A 19,806-nucleotide genomic window follows, 5' to 3' on the forward strand; every position below is an offset into this window, starting at 1 on the left:
ACCTACTGGATCCACAACACACCTGACTCCAGATTCCCTTGTGGTTCTGGCGGCCCGATCTTGTCATGTACGGTCAGTTCCCTTAAATCACAGGGGGTCATATTGGATCTTGTCCCTGCCCTATAGCTTTCTAAATGACGCCTCCTATTGACAACTAACCACCCGCCACCCCATAATACTTGTCTATTGACAGGACACAGACCACCACTCGTATACAGAACCGCATGCATCACTTTATTTTATTTCAGAAAAGTGATCTGCTTTTTACAGATATTTGTTACAGTAGTTATACAAATTCATAAATTTACAAAATCTGTGCAAACTCTTTCTCTCCAAGTTGCCGCTGTCACAAAGCATGCATAAACAATGGGAGTCAGGCAGCGCGGGCCGGGGACTACGACCGCCATCATCTGCTGAGCGAGCCAGGACGATGGGAGGTGTAGCTTCGGTCCGCGTTGCCCGACTGTACAAGTCATGAGGGCATCTCTATGTAGAAGTAAAAAGTATGTCTATGTACACAACCTGTATGAACAGGACCATATTATAACTAACATGGATTAAGGGCTATGGTCGGCAGTAGCATTCTGGGAATATGTCATTCTTCACGCCTATACATATACTCTAATCGCTTAAAGGGGGTCGATCATCAAAAATAGGCCTCTGGATAAAGCTACGGTATAATAATAGAACTTTTTGTAACTTCTTTTATAGCAGAATAAAGTTTTGTTTGACTTTTTACTTTGCAGCACTTTCAGGTTATTCACTTTATGGCAATTTACTTTGTACAATTCAGAACTGACAGGAGCCTCAAGCACAGTAGGCCCGATTTATAATGGTTGCCCATATCAACCAATCACAGTGCAGCTTTCATTTTTCAAAGGCAGAATACAAGATGAAAGCTGTGCTGTGATTGGTTGCTATAGATAACCTAAGACTTTACATAGGAGTTACATGACCTTATAGAAGTCACAATGATGGGGTACATACTTCTTTATAACATGCCTTAGCTGCTGCAGCACCTCTTTTTGAAATGGACAGCCTACGTCAGATAATGAGACTCCAATTCCTAGCTCGACTATGGCGCGTATGACTAACAGCCTCATAGAGCTATATACAGTCGGGCAAGGTTTTGTGGCCCAATTATGGCCGTCTATGTGAGGCTTTACAGGGTTTGTCCCAGATTATATGGCCACTTTCTTCCAGATAGAGCGCCACACCTGTCCTTAGGCTGTGTGTGGTACTGCAGTTAAGTTCTATTAAAGTGAATATTATTAAGCTGCAATACCACACCTGACCTATGGACGAGTGTGGCGCTGTTTTAGGAACAAAGTGGTCATTTACCATTAGAGACAAACACTCCCTATTCACAGGACTGTCAGGTCGCTGGGGTCTGATTGTTGGGTCCCACAGTGATCAGCTGACTGGGGGCCCGAAAGTCTCCGTACATTCTCAGCCCATGCACTTGCCTAACCATTCACTTCTATGGGGCAATATCTCACAAACCCCATAGAAGAAAATGGAGACGCAGTCATAAGAGGGAATTTCGGCCCCCCATCACCTGATAGGTCTCTCTAATGGCACAAGATTACTATCCACCATTGATTAACCTAATCTGAGGTGCGGTGTTGTGAGATTTTGCGGCATAGAACTCTATAACACATACCGCAGCTGCTGGAGAACCTCTTTATTCAGACAATGGGGGGCGCTACATAAGTGTAACAAGGGAAGGAAGTTCCTGTACAAGCGACCAGTGACTGGCCGAGATAAGCGGTGCCTATGCCTTGCCGCTTATCTTTGGCATAGTTGTCAGGTTCCGCCATCACAATGTGAATTTATACAAATATTTACAGACAAGTCAATGGAGCGTTCCCATCCACCCGTATTATATATTGAATATTGCCTAAATATTCTCGTAAGAAAATATTGTCTATTTTTTTTCCTTTTTCCGTCATTTTTGATGAAAGAATCCCTTTAAGAATATTTCGCTTGGTGGACCCCCAAGCGTATAAACATACTCTGTGTCCCCGTATGAAAATATCTTGGCAAAAAAATAAAAGCAACAGTGATGTATAGTCGACAAAAATAGAAATCTGTAGTCAAAGCCAGCATGATCGTAAAATAAAAGCGAAAACTCCGCGCTAGAATTCGTCTCCTGCAAGTCCCCGTAATGAAAAATAGTCTATACAAAATAATCCGCATCCTCACGTAATGGACACCATTGTCAACCTTTCCAAAGATATACACACACATGCAAACATACAGTATAGGGATATATACAGTCACACACACACTAATTTACATAGAAACAGAGACCGATCAAAGGAGAGGCCTAATAATTACAACAGCAACTATCTGGACAAGGATATAGCGGTGTGTTATGTACAGAGATGACAACAACATGCCAGCAGAGGGCGCTGCGGTGTGGAATTGCACTGAAGACACCTGATGAAGTGCACAAGTTAGGAGGAGTCCTTGGCGACCTTGGTTGCGCTTCCGTTCTGTGACTTGTAGCTGGTGAAACTAGGTGTGTGGATGGTACGGATGCTCTTCATACCTTGAGTCAGTGAGGTGGGAGAGACAGAAGTAGAAGGGGAAGTAGCGCAGGAAGAGGAAGAAGAAGAAGGAGGAGATGGTCTGCCATTTGCATTCTGCAGTGAAAATGAGAGATGGTGACCTTTACCTGAATAGGATGGGCTCTGAAGCTTCGACGTGCCGTTATGAACAGGACGGATAAGGGAGGAGGCGTTAACGCTACGACCGGGCTGAGGGTTAGAATGGGTTACGGGGACGTGGGACTTCACAGGGGGGTTATGGGGGTTAGAGGTATCATTACACTGAGCAGAAACAGAGCTGCTTTTCCCAGTGTTAGGAGAAAGAGCTGGAATCTTAGAAGCAGATAAAGTAGGGGAAGCAGCCTTAATATCCCCACCAGCTTTCTTAGTACCTCCGTTAGCCTGCAAATAAAGATGGCGGGAGACAGTTTGTCAAAACGATTAACATGAAGACACCAACACGGGCGCAGGAACAAAGCCCCCAAAAAAAGAAACATATTTATTTGCCGATTTTTTTTCTCACTGGACCTGGCAGAAACCATTAAAGCACAGAAAAGTTTAGAGAATTCGAGACGTGGAGGAGGAGGAGGAGGAGGTGGCGCCCCCCTGGGGCCATAGTGCGGTGCTCTGCATGCTGTGTGAGAAGAATGGTGACAAGATGGCAAGCGGTTAATGGAATGCGGTGGCACATACATGTTAGTACCGGACAACACAGACACCACTGCACGCATGTGCGCTCTGATTCTCGTTGCGTGTTACCGCGGTAAGCCAAGGTTTCGTTCATCTCAGCGGAACGTCTTGAAGTGGAACAAAAGCAGTGGGTGTTTTATTGCAGGCATGCAGAGGTATGGCAAGAGTGAGACATAGGACTACAGGATTTCTCATGCCACCAGATCCAGATATTTAACAAAAACAAGAGTGAAAGCATTCGCCATCCTTGTTTTGGTTACATTGATTCAGTAACTTGGCTTGAAGTTTTTTTTTTTTTTAAAAAAAAACAACTTTTTGTCCTTCCAAAAATTGCTGTTCTAAGGTAAAACTACCTGTCTGAATTGACGCTGTGGCTCCTGTAGCTTTGGCTGTTTGCTAGTTTTTTCCATGCTTCCTTGTCTAGTTTTAGAAGACATTGGTATTGGCATTCTGCTGGTTTGTGGCGCTCCGTTTGATCCCTATAGGAACAGCCAACGGGAAGAGAGAGACAGAAAAATAAAAAAAATAAAAAACAAGAGAAGTGATTTTTATCCAGTGTTCACAATTCCATGCTTGACCAACATCATATCAATCTCAATCTCTAGTCATGCAGATGAAACATCAGAGGTTATAAAAATCAGAGGAGAAATAAAAAAAAATACAAGTCATGTCATTCAAGCAGGTTCTTTTTTTTTGTTCTTGGATTTGCCCATCACCAAGTTATCAAGCTTATTAAACCAGCCGCTATAGGAAAAGCCAACCACCAGAAGAACACCACTCAAGGGTTAGGCACCAATCTGTCATTGGCACACCATTAGGTTTTGGAAGTCTTGTGCAATGGTACCTTACGTGCTGTAGTAGGTATGGATGACGGAGACTCTACAACAGCCCTTGTATCATCTGCTAACATAGATCCTTTGGCAACCAGACTGGTTATTGTCAATGATTTACTATCGTCTCTCGATTCTATAGGATCCGATCCCGGCCTTGGTGTCATTCCACTTATCGTACTTTCTAGCTGCTTGATGGTTTGTTCAAGACTGTCTAAGGTTCTGTATGTATTTTGTCTTATCTCATCCGTCCTTGACGCAGACTCTGGTTCTTCGAGGTTGAGGCCTTCAGGTGGCATATTGTCTTCGTTGCTCTTCGATCTTTCGATTTCAAACCTTTTCGCTTCTTTGTGTTGCTTCACGGTACCATCTAGCTCTTCTTCGTCCTCGTAGACCACCACCTGTAAGGTCTTCTTCCCGGTTTTAGTGCCTGTACGGATGGCTTGGGTCAAAGCCGCCAGCTGTTTTTTGGGAAATTTGAACTTGAACTTTTTCTTTACGTCTTGCCTCTGGCCAAACTGGTAGTCCGATGAATCTGACTTATCTTCATCTGTGAGGAACCCTTGGGGTGACGTACCATCCTGAAACATGGTCTGCTTCATTTCAGCCAGAGATGGATAGTTAAATCTGTATTTGTTTTGGGATACAACATTATTTGTACTGTTGACCATTTTTGTTTCCTCAACCTTCTCTTCCCTGGATGGTTGGACATTTGATTCCTTCTGTTCTTCTTCTTCTTCCTCTTCTTCCTCCTCAACAATCTTTGCCTCCGACATAACTTTTTCCAACTCGTCGTCACATTCTTCGAATATGGTAGACAACCTTTTATAGGCGGATCTTATATCCATTGGTTCATCAAATATGATAATGACCGGCTTTTTGTCTGTACTCACGACAGGATCTTGTGGGTCGGTATTGTGGGCTGGAATTGTTTGCACATTTTCTTTATCAACGTTAACTGTTTGCACCTCTCCACCCTTCCGGTTGACAATGTCTTGAACTTCACCTGTTGACAGGACCTGCACCTCAGTATTCGTGATCATAAATGCAATGTTATCTGCTGGAGACCTTGGCTCAGTTGGGGAGATCGTTGGTGACTCAAGTTCCTCAGATTTTTGGCTGATAGTCCTCCGAGAAGGTTTTTGTCTTAATACAACTGTCTGGCCTAAATCTAAGTAAGGCATTCCCTGTTCTTGGCTCGGAGAACTAACGACTGGGCTCTCTAAACTAGAAACCTTGACCAACGTGGAACTTGTCTCTGAGATTTTGTGATCTGTTCCGCCATTAACCACTTCTGTGATGGTCGGGCTCAAGGGTTTATGGTTTTCCGTGTTGTGGAATCTATACGTGGACACGTTTACTGATTCTTCATTTTTTACTTCCTTTTCAGATTCTTCCCTAACTTTCGAGCTAGGCTCGTCCCTCCCTATGAACAGACTGTAGGTAGAGGGTTCGTTCACTACAACCTTCTCCACCTGCCTAAACTGAGCAGAATCAGGTGCAAAACTTGGTATGGATTGAATTTTCCACTTGTCCTCTGTGCTTTCAACAAGTTTTGGGCTTTCGGGACTTACACTTTCTTTTGATATAATGCATGACACCTATGGGGAAATATTAGAGGGGAAATCAACTTGTTAAATGGAAATTCTCTTTCAAGGTGACTAATTATTCTACGTCTAGTCAGGGTTAGGTAAGTTGGTTATTTCTAAGACGAATGACTTACGTTAAGCCTAAAAAGGATTAATAGAAGCATGTAACAACAATAACAATGGCTGCCAAAAATCGTGCCACGTGGTGACGTAACACAAATCTTCTCTAAAAAAAATTCCAAAATCTTGTCTTTATGCTTTAAGTGCGTCGGCACAGAGGACGACTGTGCATCATGTTAGTCCACCAAAAACATAGCAAGGAGTATGCCCACAGTTAAAGGGGTTGTCCTATGAATGGGACTTATCTCCATGCAGTGTCTGATCACTTGGGGTTCCACTAATCCCAAAAATGGGTGGCCTAAGATCCTCTTTCCCATTAGATTGAAGCTGTGGGTACACATGGGCATTCAACTCTATGGAACTGCTAGTAATGGCTGCGGCCTGTACCCGGCTTCTCTTTGGCAGGCCCACAGAAGTTAACGGAGTGGCAGTGAGCATGTGCGACCATCCTTCTTGTGATCATAGGGACTCCAAGGATCAGACACTTTTCGGGAAAGGGATAAGTCTTCAACACTTGTAGTGAATGAACTGTATATCCATCACACCTTAGCTGAGCTTATAGGGCCTTATACTCTGCAACATTGCATTCTGGGAAAGTTTATTATATACTTTATCCTTTATTGTAGGGATTGTCTTATTGCACCCAAGTCTGCGAAGTGAGAGCTGCTGTGCCTCAGTAAGTCCTAAGTGGAGACCCCAGTATATGACTTCTATATACCCTAATACATAGTCACTTCCCAGAATGCAAATCATCAAAGCAAGCTCTGTGCAGACGCTAAACAAGCAATGAATGCTGGGAGATTTCAGCTCCGCAGCCTTCATTCACCTAGGATCAGAATGAACTATTAGGCTGTATTCGCATGTGGTAGATTTCTTGCAGAAATTCTTGTAACTTTTCTAGCATCCACAACTTTTTTTTTTTTTTTTTTTTAGTAAAAATCCATGCACACGTTCATCTAGAAGTGTGACAGTCAAAAAAAAAATAAATTAAAAATCTGCAACAAATCTGCCACATGTGAACAGTAATACAGGCTGTATATCGGATAAATGTTCCTGCAAATAAAAGGTTAATAGTGCGGAGCCATGGGGATGCCAATGCTGGGGCAAAAAGACAGTAATACACACAAAATGGCAAGGACAGCACGATTAAAAACCGAAAAAATTATTTCCCTTTCACAAGGTCCAGGAGGCCGAGCTATGGGGTGTTTTTGCCTATAGAGCTACTTTTGCTCTCTTAGGGTAAGTTCACACGTAGTTTTTTTTGGTCAGGATATTGAGGCCGTATCCGCCTCAAAATCCTGACCAAAAAGATGGCTCCCATTGAAATCAATGGGATTCGCTCAAGTCTTTTTTCCGGGAGCCGTTTCTTCTGGCTCCCGGAAAAAGGAAGCGAGATGCTCATTCTTCAGGGCGAGTTGCCTTGCGATTTGGCCTGAAGACACTCCCTCCTCCCAACTAGGCCCATTCATTGGGCCTAATCCAGAGCGGAGTGCGCGGCTGGATGCAGTGCACCCGGCTGTCAGTCGCGGCTACCCAGTTTTTGGATCGTAACCTGAGGCGGCCTTCGCCTCAGGTCCGGATCCAAAAAACCCCGTGTGAACTTACTCATAAGGTCTGTCTGTGATATGAGGTCAAGGAAAAAAAAAAACTTAGGCTTCTTCATATGAGGATTTGAGACCCCAACAAACAGCACCTGATACCTCAGCTTCCTAGAAAAAACGGGATCTTTAGTCATGTGAAAATACTCTTACAGACTGATGAGAAACCATAGGTATACATGCAAGGTGCAAAGTGTGCCCACTAGGGGTGAGGAGTTGTTAGGTCAGTTAGGTACATAAGAGACGTCTAACAGCGAGTAGTCTGTAGGGTTAATGGGTTAGTTAGTGTAGGCCAAGAAGGTTATGGACAGGCCTTACAGATGACTTTACCTTCTTTTCCTTGGGTAGAACTAGACCCGAAGGTCTGAAATCTCTCTCTTGAACCTCAGTTTTAGGGGGCTCATATTGCACCTTTGAATTTATTTCCGCTATAGAGCACTTCTGGAAAGCCTATAAGATGCATATACAATGGAGATGATGTATAATGGAGATGATCTGACATGAAAAGCCTGTAAATCATAGATATATCCAAGGAACACAATATACATATGTACTGTACATCTAGATGAAACCAATGGTACCCAAGCTGAACCCAAACTGAATGTTCTATCCAAGCCCAGAGATTTGGCTCCTCTGTAGTAGACCGCAGAGATTGGCACTTTCTACGGGACTGTGCGCTAACACAGGAAGAGGCGGTTACCTGTGAACGGCTGCCAATTGGCTACTCATAGTAACTTCCTTCTAGAGGGGTGCAGGGGTATATAGTAGAAGTCTACTATGGATAGCTTGTATATGTATGCTGTATCTACTATGTATGGGCAGTAGAAAAAAATGATCTGGAGAAAATACTTCCCGTATTTTCCTTGGCTCTGACTCAATTGGCCACAAAAAGGGAGCTCAAAAAATAGGTGTCTCTATATATGTCTAGCCCTTTGTCTTAGGTGCAGGAACACTTTCTGATGGAGTAGAGGGGTTCCTCAATGGTGGGTCACAACCAGTCTCATCGAATTTTACCCAGCTTCCCCTACATGACACAGCCCAACAAATTTGTTCTAAAGGCAAAAAGTCCCATTCAACATGGAAAACTAGATCCATGCATTACCTGAAGTTCTGCCATAATCCTCTCTCCTTCCTCTTCCTCCTCATCTTTCACTTGGGAAGTCTTGATGGGACTCTCTATTTCTGGCTTGGTTGTTTTTGGTGGTGGCGGTGGAGGGACATCCTCGGAGTCCTGTGTTGATATATAAAGAATGTATTACGATGAATCCTGAGCACATCAGTTGACGCGGAGGACATCATGACTCCATAGACTATAGTCACCTTGCTATCTTTCCATTCTGATGTCCATGAACTGCCCAAACTACTTCCAAGGGGGTACATACGACGAGGAGGGGGTGGAGGCGGAGACTTGGTCAACTTCTCATTGTCTTGCTCACTTTCTTGACCTCCTTCTAAAACAGAATAAAAAATGGTAAGCAATCAACCACAGTCAGTCTGCTGGTTCACCAGGATAGCTGTTGCAGGATAACTGGATTTACTTGTAATGTACCAAAATTATCCAAAAACAATTGGACGCCCGATTTTAATGACCCCTTCATTTTTCTCAAGATGATGGGAGTTTTACACTTAAACCCATGAAGCCCAATACTAGTAAGAAAAGGACATGATTTTATGTCATGGATCATACCATTGACCTCTAGTTTCTCGATGCTCTCTAGCTTTGAAGTCTGAGATGGCATTTCTAGACTGGGAATCGACTTCATGATATTGGCTTGCGCTTCTTCCAGCATCTTCTCAAATTCTTTTCCATTGTAATGGTCCAGATTCTGCCTCTTTTCTTCAAACTTTCTTTCTGCTTCCTAGAAGTAGAATTAAAGTCAGATTAGAAAACAATGAGAAAACGTATTTCAAAAAAATTGTATGCTCAATACTGAGCACCAAAGGATCCCATCCAATGTCCAATGTCTGCAACCTGTGTGCATGGGCAAAGTGACCCCATAATGGGTCAAGATGAAAATTAATCTGGAGCAATGTAATTACATGACATGGCCGATATAAAATGAACAGCATGAGATGTAAGTGGAGAAGAGGACATGGCGCTCACGAGGGTCCTGGATGCAGAACCTCCACCGATCTTTTATTAGGATAGCTCATGGGCCTTTAAAGAGGACCTTTCACCACTTTTGGGCACATGCAGTATTATATACTGCCAGAAAGCCGACAGTGCGCTGTAGCATATACAGTAAGGTATTGAGCACCATTGTTGGTACTTATGTAAGGCCATTTATTGGTGTTCTTGGGTCATGTCTACGAGGCCATCTTGGACAGATGAAGACAAGATGTTGACTTTTGCCAACTTATAAGTACTAGAATATTTCACGTACCTCTATAGACACTGCCCGATTCCTGTATCCAACATGTTGAATTTCTTCAATAAACAGGGCAGAGGACCCATTAAGTTGTGTAGGTTGTGCAGTCGGAGTTTGCTCCAGTGTGGATGTGGCTGATGTACTTGTTGACTGGTGATTTGATGAGGAATCTGCCAAGTGGCCGCTCTGGTTACTGGAGGTAAAGGTATGGTTAACCAGAGCTGAGGAGTGTTGGGATTGCTGCATGAGGACGGGCGAGCTCTGTACGTGGTGGACCTTTACTCCGACAGACAGCGGTACCACTTCTGACTTCACGGAGGCTGTCGGGGGTTCGGTTGTGTTTCCTGGTTCGGTCTGGTTTGGCTGAAGGTAGACTTGACTTTTTTCTTCCTTGTTTTGGATGATTTCTGTTTCGGTGACGGTGTATTGGTTATTTTGATTGTAGTCAACAGTCTTCGATGATCCATCAGAAACATGTCTATGGGGATAAAATACATGTTATTTGAAGATTTCGGTAAGCTTTCGTTAGGTCCATCACTTGCAGTACTACTTTATACCACTCTGACATGAGCACATTGGATGCTTCCATAGACAACAGTGGAGCTGTGACTCCGACCATGAGATCTTTTTGAAACCAAACTCTCAATATTTCAAATTTTACAACATTCTAATAAAGAAGACTTTACAACCCCCTCGGATATCAGGTTTTTATTAGGACTTGAACATAAAAATGAATGGTTTCCGTAAATATCACCTTCTTAAGGCAGACAGGGCATCAGTCATGTTTCGGATCCTCTTCAGTAAGCTGTCCAGTTTATGAGGCTCTTCCTTCAGGAACCGAACCGCTTCCACCTCCACCCGTAAGACGGCCCTCATTTTATTTTGTAGGTATGGAAATTCTCCTGGAAATACAAAGAAAACACTATATTTAGCAAAAAAGACCCACAGACACAGGAGTAAGGGTGAAGACCAAGGCTTGGCAATTTTTGCATTAATGGTGATGGTTTGTTGAGGGTTACCCACCCCGTATTGCAGGCATGATACCACCCAGATGCCTTGCCTCTTATACATCTTCCATTTCCAAAAAATTACGTTGATGTATCCTTGTACAATACTGAGGAGAGATGGGTGATAAAATGATGGACTGAGCTGGCTACTTTTATGTACAAGAACAGGCCAACTACTATGTTGTAAAACAGTGCCCTCCCTGTCCACAGGTTGTGTGAGGTATTGCACTTCAATGCCATTCATTTGATCATCAGATCAAGGTTATGATCATAGTTGAATGGCCTAAGTTTCTAAGCCCTGCGGATTTCAGTGGGACCACTGGGCCAACTATTGTGTATGAAGGTGTCCTGACTTTCTTGTGTTGGACTTAAACATGTCTGATTTGTTCTTAGCACCAATATGAGTCCCTCAGGGTGTGTACCTGATCGCAAATTGAGGAGTGGGGAATAGGTGCGCAAAACCGAGCACTTCACAAGGATTCTTCAACAGTTGTATTAATCACAACGCGTTTCGGGCCAAGCCCTTTCTCAAGTGCAGTATAAACCGAGCGGTGGTCTATCCAGATAGATGGCTTTTGTTCTTAGGGGAGATAAGTCACTGTCTGAAAGAGCGAAATATCTGCCTAGTGGCTAGTATGTGTAAATCCCCCTAGCCTACAAAAAGTTCTTTCTAAATAAAGGTCACACCAAATATTGATGGGATTTGAATTTCTCTTTTCTTCATTTATTTAATTTCATTAATTGACATAAATAAACAATTGACGGTTTTGTGCAGCTATATACTATATGTGTAACACCAACATATCAGAAATTATATATTAAATTTTAAATTCCCAGTAATATTTTTTTGTAGTAAGGAGGCCACTAGGTGGCGCTGTTTCACTGATTTTTTTCTGAGACGGTCACTGGTGTTTCTAAGAAATCTTCTGAAATTGATAATATCCATTAAAACATGTATATGGTAATGCAAGATCATTACTGACGTCAACACTATTGCTCAAGGACACTAGACTATGAGTGAAGATTTCCGGTTCCTACCTTTCAGATTAGACACCGCTTCTCCAATCTGGCGCAGTACAAATGCTCGATCCTCCACGTCCTTGAGAGTCACTACTCGGGTAGCACTTGAATCCTTCTTAACATCTTCTACAAAATTCTCCAAGTCACTAGAACACAAGTAGCCAAATGTCAAAAGAGGTCATGGCTGCTTTCTTCTAGATATAGCGCCACACCTGTCAGTGGAATTGTGCAGTATTGCAGTTCTGTCCATTGGTTTTAATGGAGCTGTTGCAATACATGGAAAGGTGTAGCCATGCTTTTCTTATTTCATATACGGTAATCCCTTTAAGCAATTTTTGGATTCTCAGATTTCCAGACCATCCACATTTCGGATTACTACAATGTTTTCCATGTTGTGACTGGCTGAAACACTCTGAAAATATCTGCCCCCCCCCCCCCATCTCTACAGTCACATATCTCAGAAGATCCAGATACTGTAATATCTGTTTCTAAGATCTGCCCTTTTATAAGCCGCAGACTGTAGATTTGGTTCTCCTTTAAGTTCACCCTATTAACTTGGAAGCCTCCCTGAACAGATGGGTTACTGTGTCAAAACAATGGCGGTGATTTATCATGTGTAATTGAATGCAGATCTGAACTATTCGCTGATACGAGACTTTACTTCTAATGAAACGACTTCCTAAATAAATTAGACCTCAGTCTGGATCCAAGATTTCAGCCTTTTGCTTTCCCAATATAAATTATTTAATGAATCCCAACATGCAGACTGGAAGAAAAATGACACCCAAATTATAAACTTGACATGTGGTCATGAATATGTACTTAGTCTGCAAAATATACTGTCAGAGCAGCAGTTTGGGCTCCAGAGCTGCTGTTCCTCCTGCCACTAGGGGCGAGAAGTTGCATATGCTATACCTGGGCACCCGCCGGCACAAAGTGTATGCAAACCATTAACTATGCTTGTCCATTTCTATCTTCCCAGTGTTCAACGGAGGTTCCTTGGGCCCACCCTCTGACAAGCCTTGCAAAATAGACCATAGTCCCCTTGAAATTTGGGTGCCTTCTACTGGACTATTGTTGTCTTAGAGCCTGGGCTCACCGGAGGATCCTCTGATCGGCCAGTACGACACTGTGTATACAGTACGTGCCTTCTGTATCAGGGGTGGGACCACTGGTCTTGGTGACCCAACAGGGGGTTCTAGAGTCCTTGGTTCCCAAACCTTCTGCCCTGATGGACAATCATCTGAAATCTTCCCTTACTGACCTATCCAGTTTGACTCTACTGAGTATGCAAGTAAATTGGATTGGCCACCAGAATACCAGAGGTTCCTCCAGCAGGTCCAGGCTCTAACACAATAAGTAGAAGATGCCCAAATCTGAAGGGTACTAGGGTCTATTTCCAAGGGGGTGTTGGAGGATGGGACTAAGAATCATTTTATCTGGTGGGCCCAAGGAACCTCAGTCCTAGATTGTTTGCCCTGGGACAAGCAGTATTATCATCTCCTCCAACACTAAAGAATCTACATGCCCTCAAATTGAACCATTTTGGGTAGGAGTCCGTTCCCTGGTTTGGCAGATAATGGAATTGGACCTTCCTTCAGACCGCAAGACTTACTTACTCAACCTAGAAGTCCCATGAGATAGGGAAGATAGCCCTAAAATTGCTGCTACAACTCCTGACTGCAGGTAACAATAAGCCCAACCTTCCGAAAATTGACCTGCACACTAGAATTTGTGATGTCTGGACTATGGGATACCTTACAACCATCACTGAAGACAAGTTAGAGCCCATCCATGTAGTGTGGTCACTATGAGACTCTTACGACGTGACTCCTCAGCTCTAGACTGTGCCTGGACGTGATTACGGACCCCTCTCTCTCCCCCCTTCCTGACTTAATACTTCCCCATCCCTCACCCCTTCTTCTCCCTAATGTGTCTTGTCTTCTTTGTCTCTACAGTGTAAAATTTTGCCTTACTTCTATAAAAATTCGGATACAATAGTAGGGCCCACATATGGGGCCAACAATGTTATCTCTTTTTTATAGGGCTTTCATTCATCTTAACGCGGGTCACGGCAGTTGTAATAACACGGAAGGACAGGCAGTTTATAGGTAATAGTATTTTATAATGAGTCCTGAGCAATGTCCGTACAAGAAATTATACATAAATCGGTGGAAATGTGCTTTAATATAGTGAATTTCTGGCGTGACATTTTTGGGAGGCAGCCAGATCCAGCACCTCTGTTTTCCTTGCTCTGCAGCTTTGGCGAAGTCTATGAATATGTTTATAGATTTTCCCAGTGCCGCGCTCTGTACTAATACTAATGGAGTAGAGTAAGGTTAGTGATGGGAACTATCAGCACAGGCCAGAAAGATCTACAGGGAAAAGCAAATTATTCCATCTCTCTTGAAATGAGCACCTGGATTTTCTAATGACGTGCTCCACGAGACGGGGGATGGTATGTTCACCCATAAGGTCCAATGACCAAAGATGGAGGACGGGCTTAGAAGAACAGGGGTCAGCAACCTATGGACTGGTACCTTGTGTTGGAGGCAGAGATGGAAGATCGCTTCTTTCAAGTCGAACAGAACTTGTAAAACAGGAAGTCTATTTTGGGGTAGAATTAAGAAGAGGGTCCCACAAAGAGAGTAACTTGTGGTCGGGGTCTTCAGTGGGGCACAATAGATTAGTGTGAAGGGTCCCAAAGAGAAACAGCAGAGGCCAAGTGACAGGAAGCCACAGGAGATGAGTGAGGCCATGGGAAGTCGGGGGCAACTTCATGGTCTACTAGAAGTATATAGTACAGCCTGTCCTTAGGTAGATCTCGGCACAAAGACCACAGAGATCAGACAGTTACTGAGCGAAATAGCTCAGACCACAAGTCTAACATATCCACCAAGAGAGGGCACATGGTGCACAAACCTCATATTTAGGAACACGGCTACGAAGACTACATTGTTCAATAGAGGACTATTGCAAATTTGAGGCCCCATGTGCTATGTGTAACCATCTGACTACAAAGATGAAGATCCCAGAGTCAGCCTGTAAATCACTGCTCCTTTTCTCGTCCTCCTTGGAGAAACCCCACTTTATCACGGCATGGGAAAAGGACTTTGGTACTCAGTTCTCTGATGATGATGTTACATGCATTTTGAAACACTCGCATGGATTTTCCAGGTGTGTTAGGCTTCAGGAAATGCACTACAAAGTTGTTACACGATGGCACAGAACTCCTGACTGGCTGTCCACACATGATCTTTCTGACGACCCTTTGTGCTGGCGCTGCAGATCTGAGAGAGGCACCCACCTACACCTCTGGTGGAGCTGCCCAGTGATCCAAACGTACTGGTCTCAAGTCCAAACTCACATTCAACGTATAGTTGGCTACCCGATTGATTTGACGCCCGGGGTTGTCCTCCTCTCTCTCCCTTCCGATGGCCTCAAACCAAGGCGTAACAATTTGGTGACCCATCTCCTTGAGATTGCTAAGTCCCTGATACCTTGTTTTTGGCTACAACAGACAGCTCCACCCATTTCTCTCTGGATTGAGAAGGTGTCCCAGGTGGCACAATTTGAAGAACTATTGAGCTGGACCAATGCTTCTCATGATCGCTTCTTGAAATTGTGGAAACTGTGGCTCTCTGACAGAAACATGCTCCTCAACTCGGACCACTGATGAATACTACTTCTTGGTGGTTGGGAGGAGACCTCCCTGTTTGGTCTCCCCTCCCTCCCATGTGACTGCCTATGTATTGCTCTCTCTACATCCTACCTCCCCCCTCCTTCCCCCCCCCCCCTTCCCCTTCCCTACTGGAAAGAGGTCCCTACCAACTGTCTTTTCTTGTGAACTCTCTTTGACGTTCTCATCGAGTGCACTGTTTACTTATTTCTATTCTCTTAGCTTTTAGTTAAGATGTAACTACGGATATTTACCATTTTCTTGTCAATTTTTTCCATATGTATCTTTGTTCCAGACTGTAATTTTGCTTTGAAAATTAATAAAATTGAGAGTATAAAAAAAAAAAAAAAAAAAAAAGAAGATCCCAGAGTCCCCTGAGTATATAGGCTAGTGCACATGTGTGACCAATGCTCCATTATCTTCTATGGTACTGACTGAGCCATGTACTCCGCTATCTTCATCACTGCCATAGAAGTCAATGGAGCAGAGGCAATACAGGGGAACTACTGCATTCATACAGGGGACTTAGGGATCCCTATTAGAGATGAGCGAACACTAAAATGTTCGAGGTTCGAAATTCGATTCGAACAGCCGCTCACTGTTCGAGTGTTCGAATGGGTTTCGAACCCCATTATAGTCTATGGGGAACATAAACTCGTTAAGGGGGAAACCCAAATTCGTGTCTGGAGGGTCACCAAGTCCACTATGACACCCCAGGAAATGATACCAACACCCTGGAATGACACTGGGACAGCAGGGGAAGCATGTCTGGGGGCATAAAAGTCACTTTATTTCATGGAAATCCCTGTCAGTTTGCGATTTTCGCAAGCTAACTTTTCCCCATAGAAATGCATTGGCCAGTGCTGATTGGCCAGAGTACGGAACTCGACCAATCAGCGCTGGCTCTGCTGGAGGAGGCGGAGTCTAAGATCGCTCCACACCAGTCTCCATTCAGGTCCGACCTTAGACTCCGCCTCCTCCGGCAGAGCCAGCGCTGATTGGCCAAAGGCTGGCCAATGCATTCCTATGCGAATGCAGAGACTTAGCAGTGCTGAGTCAGTTTTGCTCAACTACACATCTGATGCACACTCGGCACTGCTACATCAGATGTAGCAATCTGATGTAGCAGAGCCGAGGGTGCACTAGAACCCCTGTGCAAACTCAGTTCACGCTAATAGAATGCATTGGCCAGCGCTGATTGGCCAATGTATTCTATTAGCCCGATGAAGTAGAGCTGAATGTGTGTGCTAAGCACACACATTCAGCACTGCTTCATCACGCCAATACAATGCATTAGCCAGTGCTGATTGGCCAGAGTACGGAATTCGGCCAATCAGCGCTGGCTCTGCTGGAGGAGGCGGAGTCTAAGGTCGGACCTGAATGGAGACTGGTGTGGAGCGATCTTAGACTCCGCCTCCTCCAGCAGAGCCAGCGCTGATTGGCCGAATTCCGTACTCTGGCCAATGCATTCTATTAGCCCGATGAAGTAGAGCTGAATGTGTGTGCTAAGCACACACATTCAGCTCTACTTCATCGGGCTAATAGAATGCATTGGCCAATCAGCGCTGGCCAATGCATTCTATTAGCTTGATGAAGCAGAGTGTGCACAAGGGTTCAAGCGCACCCTCGGCTCTGATGTAGCAGAGCCGAGGGTGCACAAGGGTTCAAGTGCACAAGGGTTCAAGTGCACCCTCGGCTCTCCTACATCAGAGCCGAGGGTGCGCTTGAACCCTTGTGCACACTCTGCTTCATCAAGCTAATAGAATGCATTGGCCAGCACTGATTGGCCAGAGTACGGAATTCGGCCAATCAGCGCTGGCCAATGCATCCCTATGGGAAAAAGTTTATCTCACAAAAATCACAATTACACACCTGATAGAGCCCCAAAAAGTTATTTTTAATAACATTCCCCCCTAAATAAAGGTTATCCCTAGCTATCCCTGCCTGTACAGCTATCCCTGTCTCATAGTCACAAAGTTCACATTCTCATATGACCCGGATTTGAAATCCACTATTCGTCTAAAATGGAGGTCACCTGATTTCGGCAGCCAATGACATTTTCCAATCTTTTTCAATGCCCCCGGTGTCGTAGTTCCTGTCCCACCTCCCCTGCGCTGTTATTGGTGCAAAAAAGGCGCCAGGGAAGGTGGGAGGGGAATCGAATTTTGGCGCACTTTACCACGCGGTGTTCGATTCGATTCGAACATGGCGAACACCCTGATATCCGATTGAACATGTGTTCGATAGAACACTGTTCGCTCATCTCTAATCCCTATTCTTGTGCTTGTAGTCCCAATATTAGGATCCCTAATCTATAGGGTGCCATTTGCTCACAGTGCATTTTGTAGACTCAGAAAATAGGAAAGATCTGTAATAATCACAAAATGCATTAGACAAACACAAAATACATTCTGTATACACAAAAATACACAATGTATATGCTCACATTATTTATCTTGTGCTTACACAATCAGTCATAAAACACAGTTTGTGTTTATTTTGTCACATAGTTTTATTTTGTGACGTATGATTTTCTAAATCCATTCTGTATTACAAAAATAACATTCTGTGTCACAAACGGATTGGTAGATTCTTGTTCACAATTTGAGCGCCCACATTGCTTCTGCTTGTTGCAAAACCTAATTTTGGGTGCACAAAATGTATTTTGTAATTTTACAATTGTTTGGCAAAATGAATTCTATGATCACTAAATTCATTGTGTGACACGGAATGGCAACCGATACCAATGAGCGTAGACTTGTCACGTAGTCTGTGGCCATGCAGCGCTGGTGGTCAAAACTACAAAACATCTGCATTGTGTTTGTAGATTTTCCCATGTTTTTTCTTTTTTTGCCCCAGATTATGCAGTTTTTGAGGGACTGAAACAGTGGTGTAACTAGGATTGGTGGGTCCCCGTGGTGGAGTTTTGATATGGGGCCCCCCTGATCGACGCCGAAGACCCCCCTCCTCACCCTCCTCGCATTCCTGCGCGCTCTATTATGCCCCACAGTGGCCGCTGCACACAGTATTACACCCCATAGTGGCCCCTGCACACAGTATTACACTCCATAGTGGCCCCTGCACACAGTATTATGCCCCATAGTGGCCCCTGCACACAGTATTACACCCCATAGTGACCCCTGCACACAGTATTATCCCCCATAGTGGCCCCTGCACACAGTATTATGCCCCATAGTGGCCCCTGCACACAGTATTATGCCCCATAGTGGCCTCTGCACACAGTATTATGCCCCATAGTGGCCCCTGCACACAGTATTGTGCCCCATAGTGGCCTCTGCACACAGTATTATGCCCCATAGTGGCCCCTGCACACAGTATTATGCCCCATAGTGACCCCTGCACACAGTATTATCCCCCATAGTGGCTCCTGCACACAGTATTATACTCCATAGTGGCCCCTGCACACAGTATTATACTCCATAGTGGCCCCTGCACACAGTATTATGCCCCATAGTGGCCCCTGCACACAGTATTATGCCCCATAGTGGCCCCTGCACACAGTATTATGTCCCATAGTAACCCCTGCACACAGTATTATACTCCATAGTGGCCCCTGCACACAGCATTATACTCCATAGTGGCCCCTGCATACAGTATTATCCCCCATAGTGGCCCCTGCACACAGTATTATCCCCCATAGTGGCCCCTGCACACAGTATTATGCCCCATAGTGGCCCCTGCACACAGTATTATCCCCCATAGTGCCCCCTGCACACAATATTATGCCCCATAGTGGCCCCTGCACACAGTATTATGTCCCATAGTGGCCCCTGCACACAGTATTATGTCCCATAGTGGCCCCTGCACACAGTATTATGTCCCATAGTGCCCCCTGCACACAGTATTATGTCCCATAGTGCCCCCTGCACACAGTATTATGTCCCATAGTGGCCCCTGCACACAGTATTATGTCCCATAGTGCCCCCTGCACACAGTATTATGTCCCATAGTGCCCCCTGCACACAGTATTATGTCCCATAGTGCCCCCTGCACACAGTATTATGTCCCATAGTGGCCCCTGCACACAGTATTATGTCCCATAGTGGCCCCTGCACACAGTATTATGTCCCATAGTGCCCCCTGCACACAGTATTATGGCCCATAGTGGCCCCTGCACACAGTATTATGGCCCCTTTGTGGACACCCATGAACAATTATTATACTCTGGGGTCTTTTCAGACCCCAGGGTATAATAATCGTAGACCTGGGGGGATACAAACATAAAAAACACTGTTACTTACCTCTCCCTGGCTCCACTGCACTCCTTGGTGGTGTCGGCCATCTTCAATGATGTCTGGGACGTCACACAAGTAGGCCTGAAGCCTTCTGGA

The 19,806-nt window shown here is 44.5% G+C and overlaps 1 protein-coding gene across 14 annotated transcripts in view; it reads right to left on the reverse strand.

Annotated features, from left to right (window-relative positions):
• Positions 1-213: 213 nt before the first annotated feature.
• Positions 214-19,806, reverse strand: part of KIAA1217 (KIAA1217 ortholog) — a 411,023-nt gene continuing 391,430 nt past the window's right edge. For 11 of the 14 annotated variants that reach the window (XM_075271664.1, XM_075271660.1, XM_075271663.1 and 8 more), the window contains 10 exons: positions 11,794-11,921; positions 10,503-10,650; positions 9,764-10,226; positions 9,067-9,238; positions 8,700-8,830; positions 8,482-8,610; positions 7,710-7,829; positions 4,087-5,673; positions 3,596-3,721; positions 214-2,954 (listed from right to left, as the gene is read on the reverse strand). In XM_075271664.1, coding sequence (XP_075127765.1) covers positions 2,460-2,954; positions 3,596-3,721; positions 4,087-5,673; positions 7,710-7,829; positions 8,482-8,610; positions 8,700-8,830; positions 9,067-9,238; positions 9,764-10,226; positions 10,503-10,650; positions 11,794-11,921 — 3,499 coding nt within the window. In that variant the 3' untranslated portion in view covers positions 214-2,459. The remainder of the gene's footprint in view (positions 2,955-3,595; positions 3,722-4,086; positions 5,674-7,709; positions 7,830-8,481; positions 8,611-8,699; positions 8,831-9,066; positions 9,239-9,763; positions 10,227-10,502; positions 10,651-11,793; positions 11,922-19,806) is intronic. The other 3 variants (XM_075271662.1, XM_075271675.1, XM_075271674.1) reach the window with 3 other exon arrangements.

The sequence above is a fragment of the Leptodactylus fuscus genome, chromosome 4 (assembly GCF_031893055.1).
Source record: "Leptodactylus fuscus isolate aLepFus1 chromosome 4, aLepFus1.hap2, whole genome shotgun sequence".
NCBI lineage: Eukaryota > Metazoa > Chordata > Amphibia > Anura > Leptodactylidae > Leptodactylus > Leptodactylus fuscus.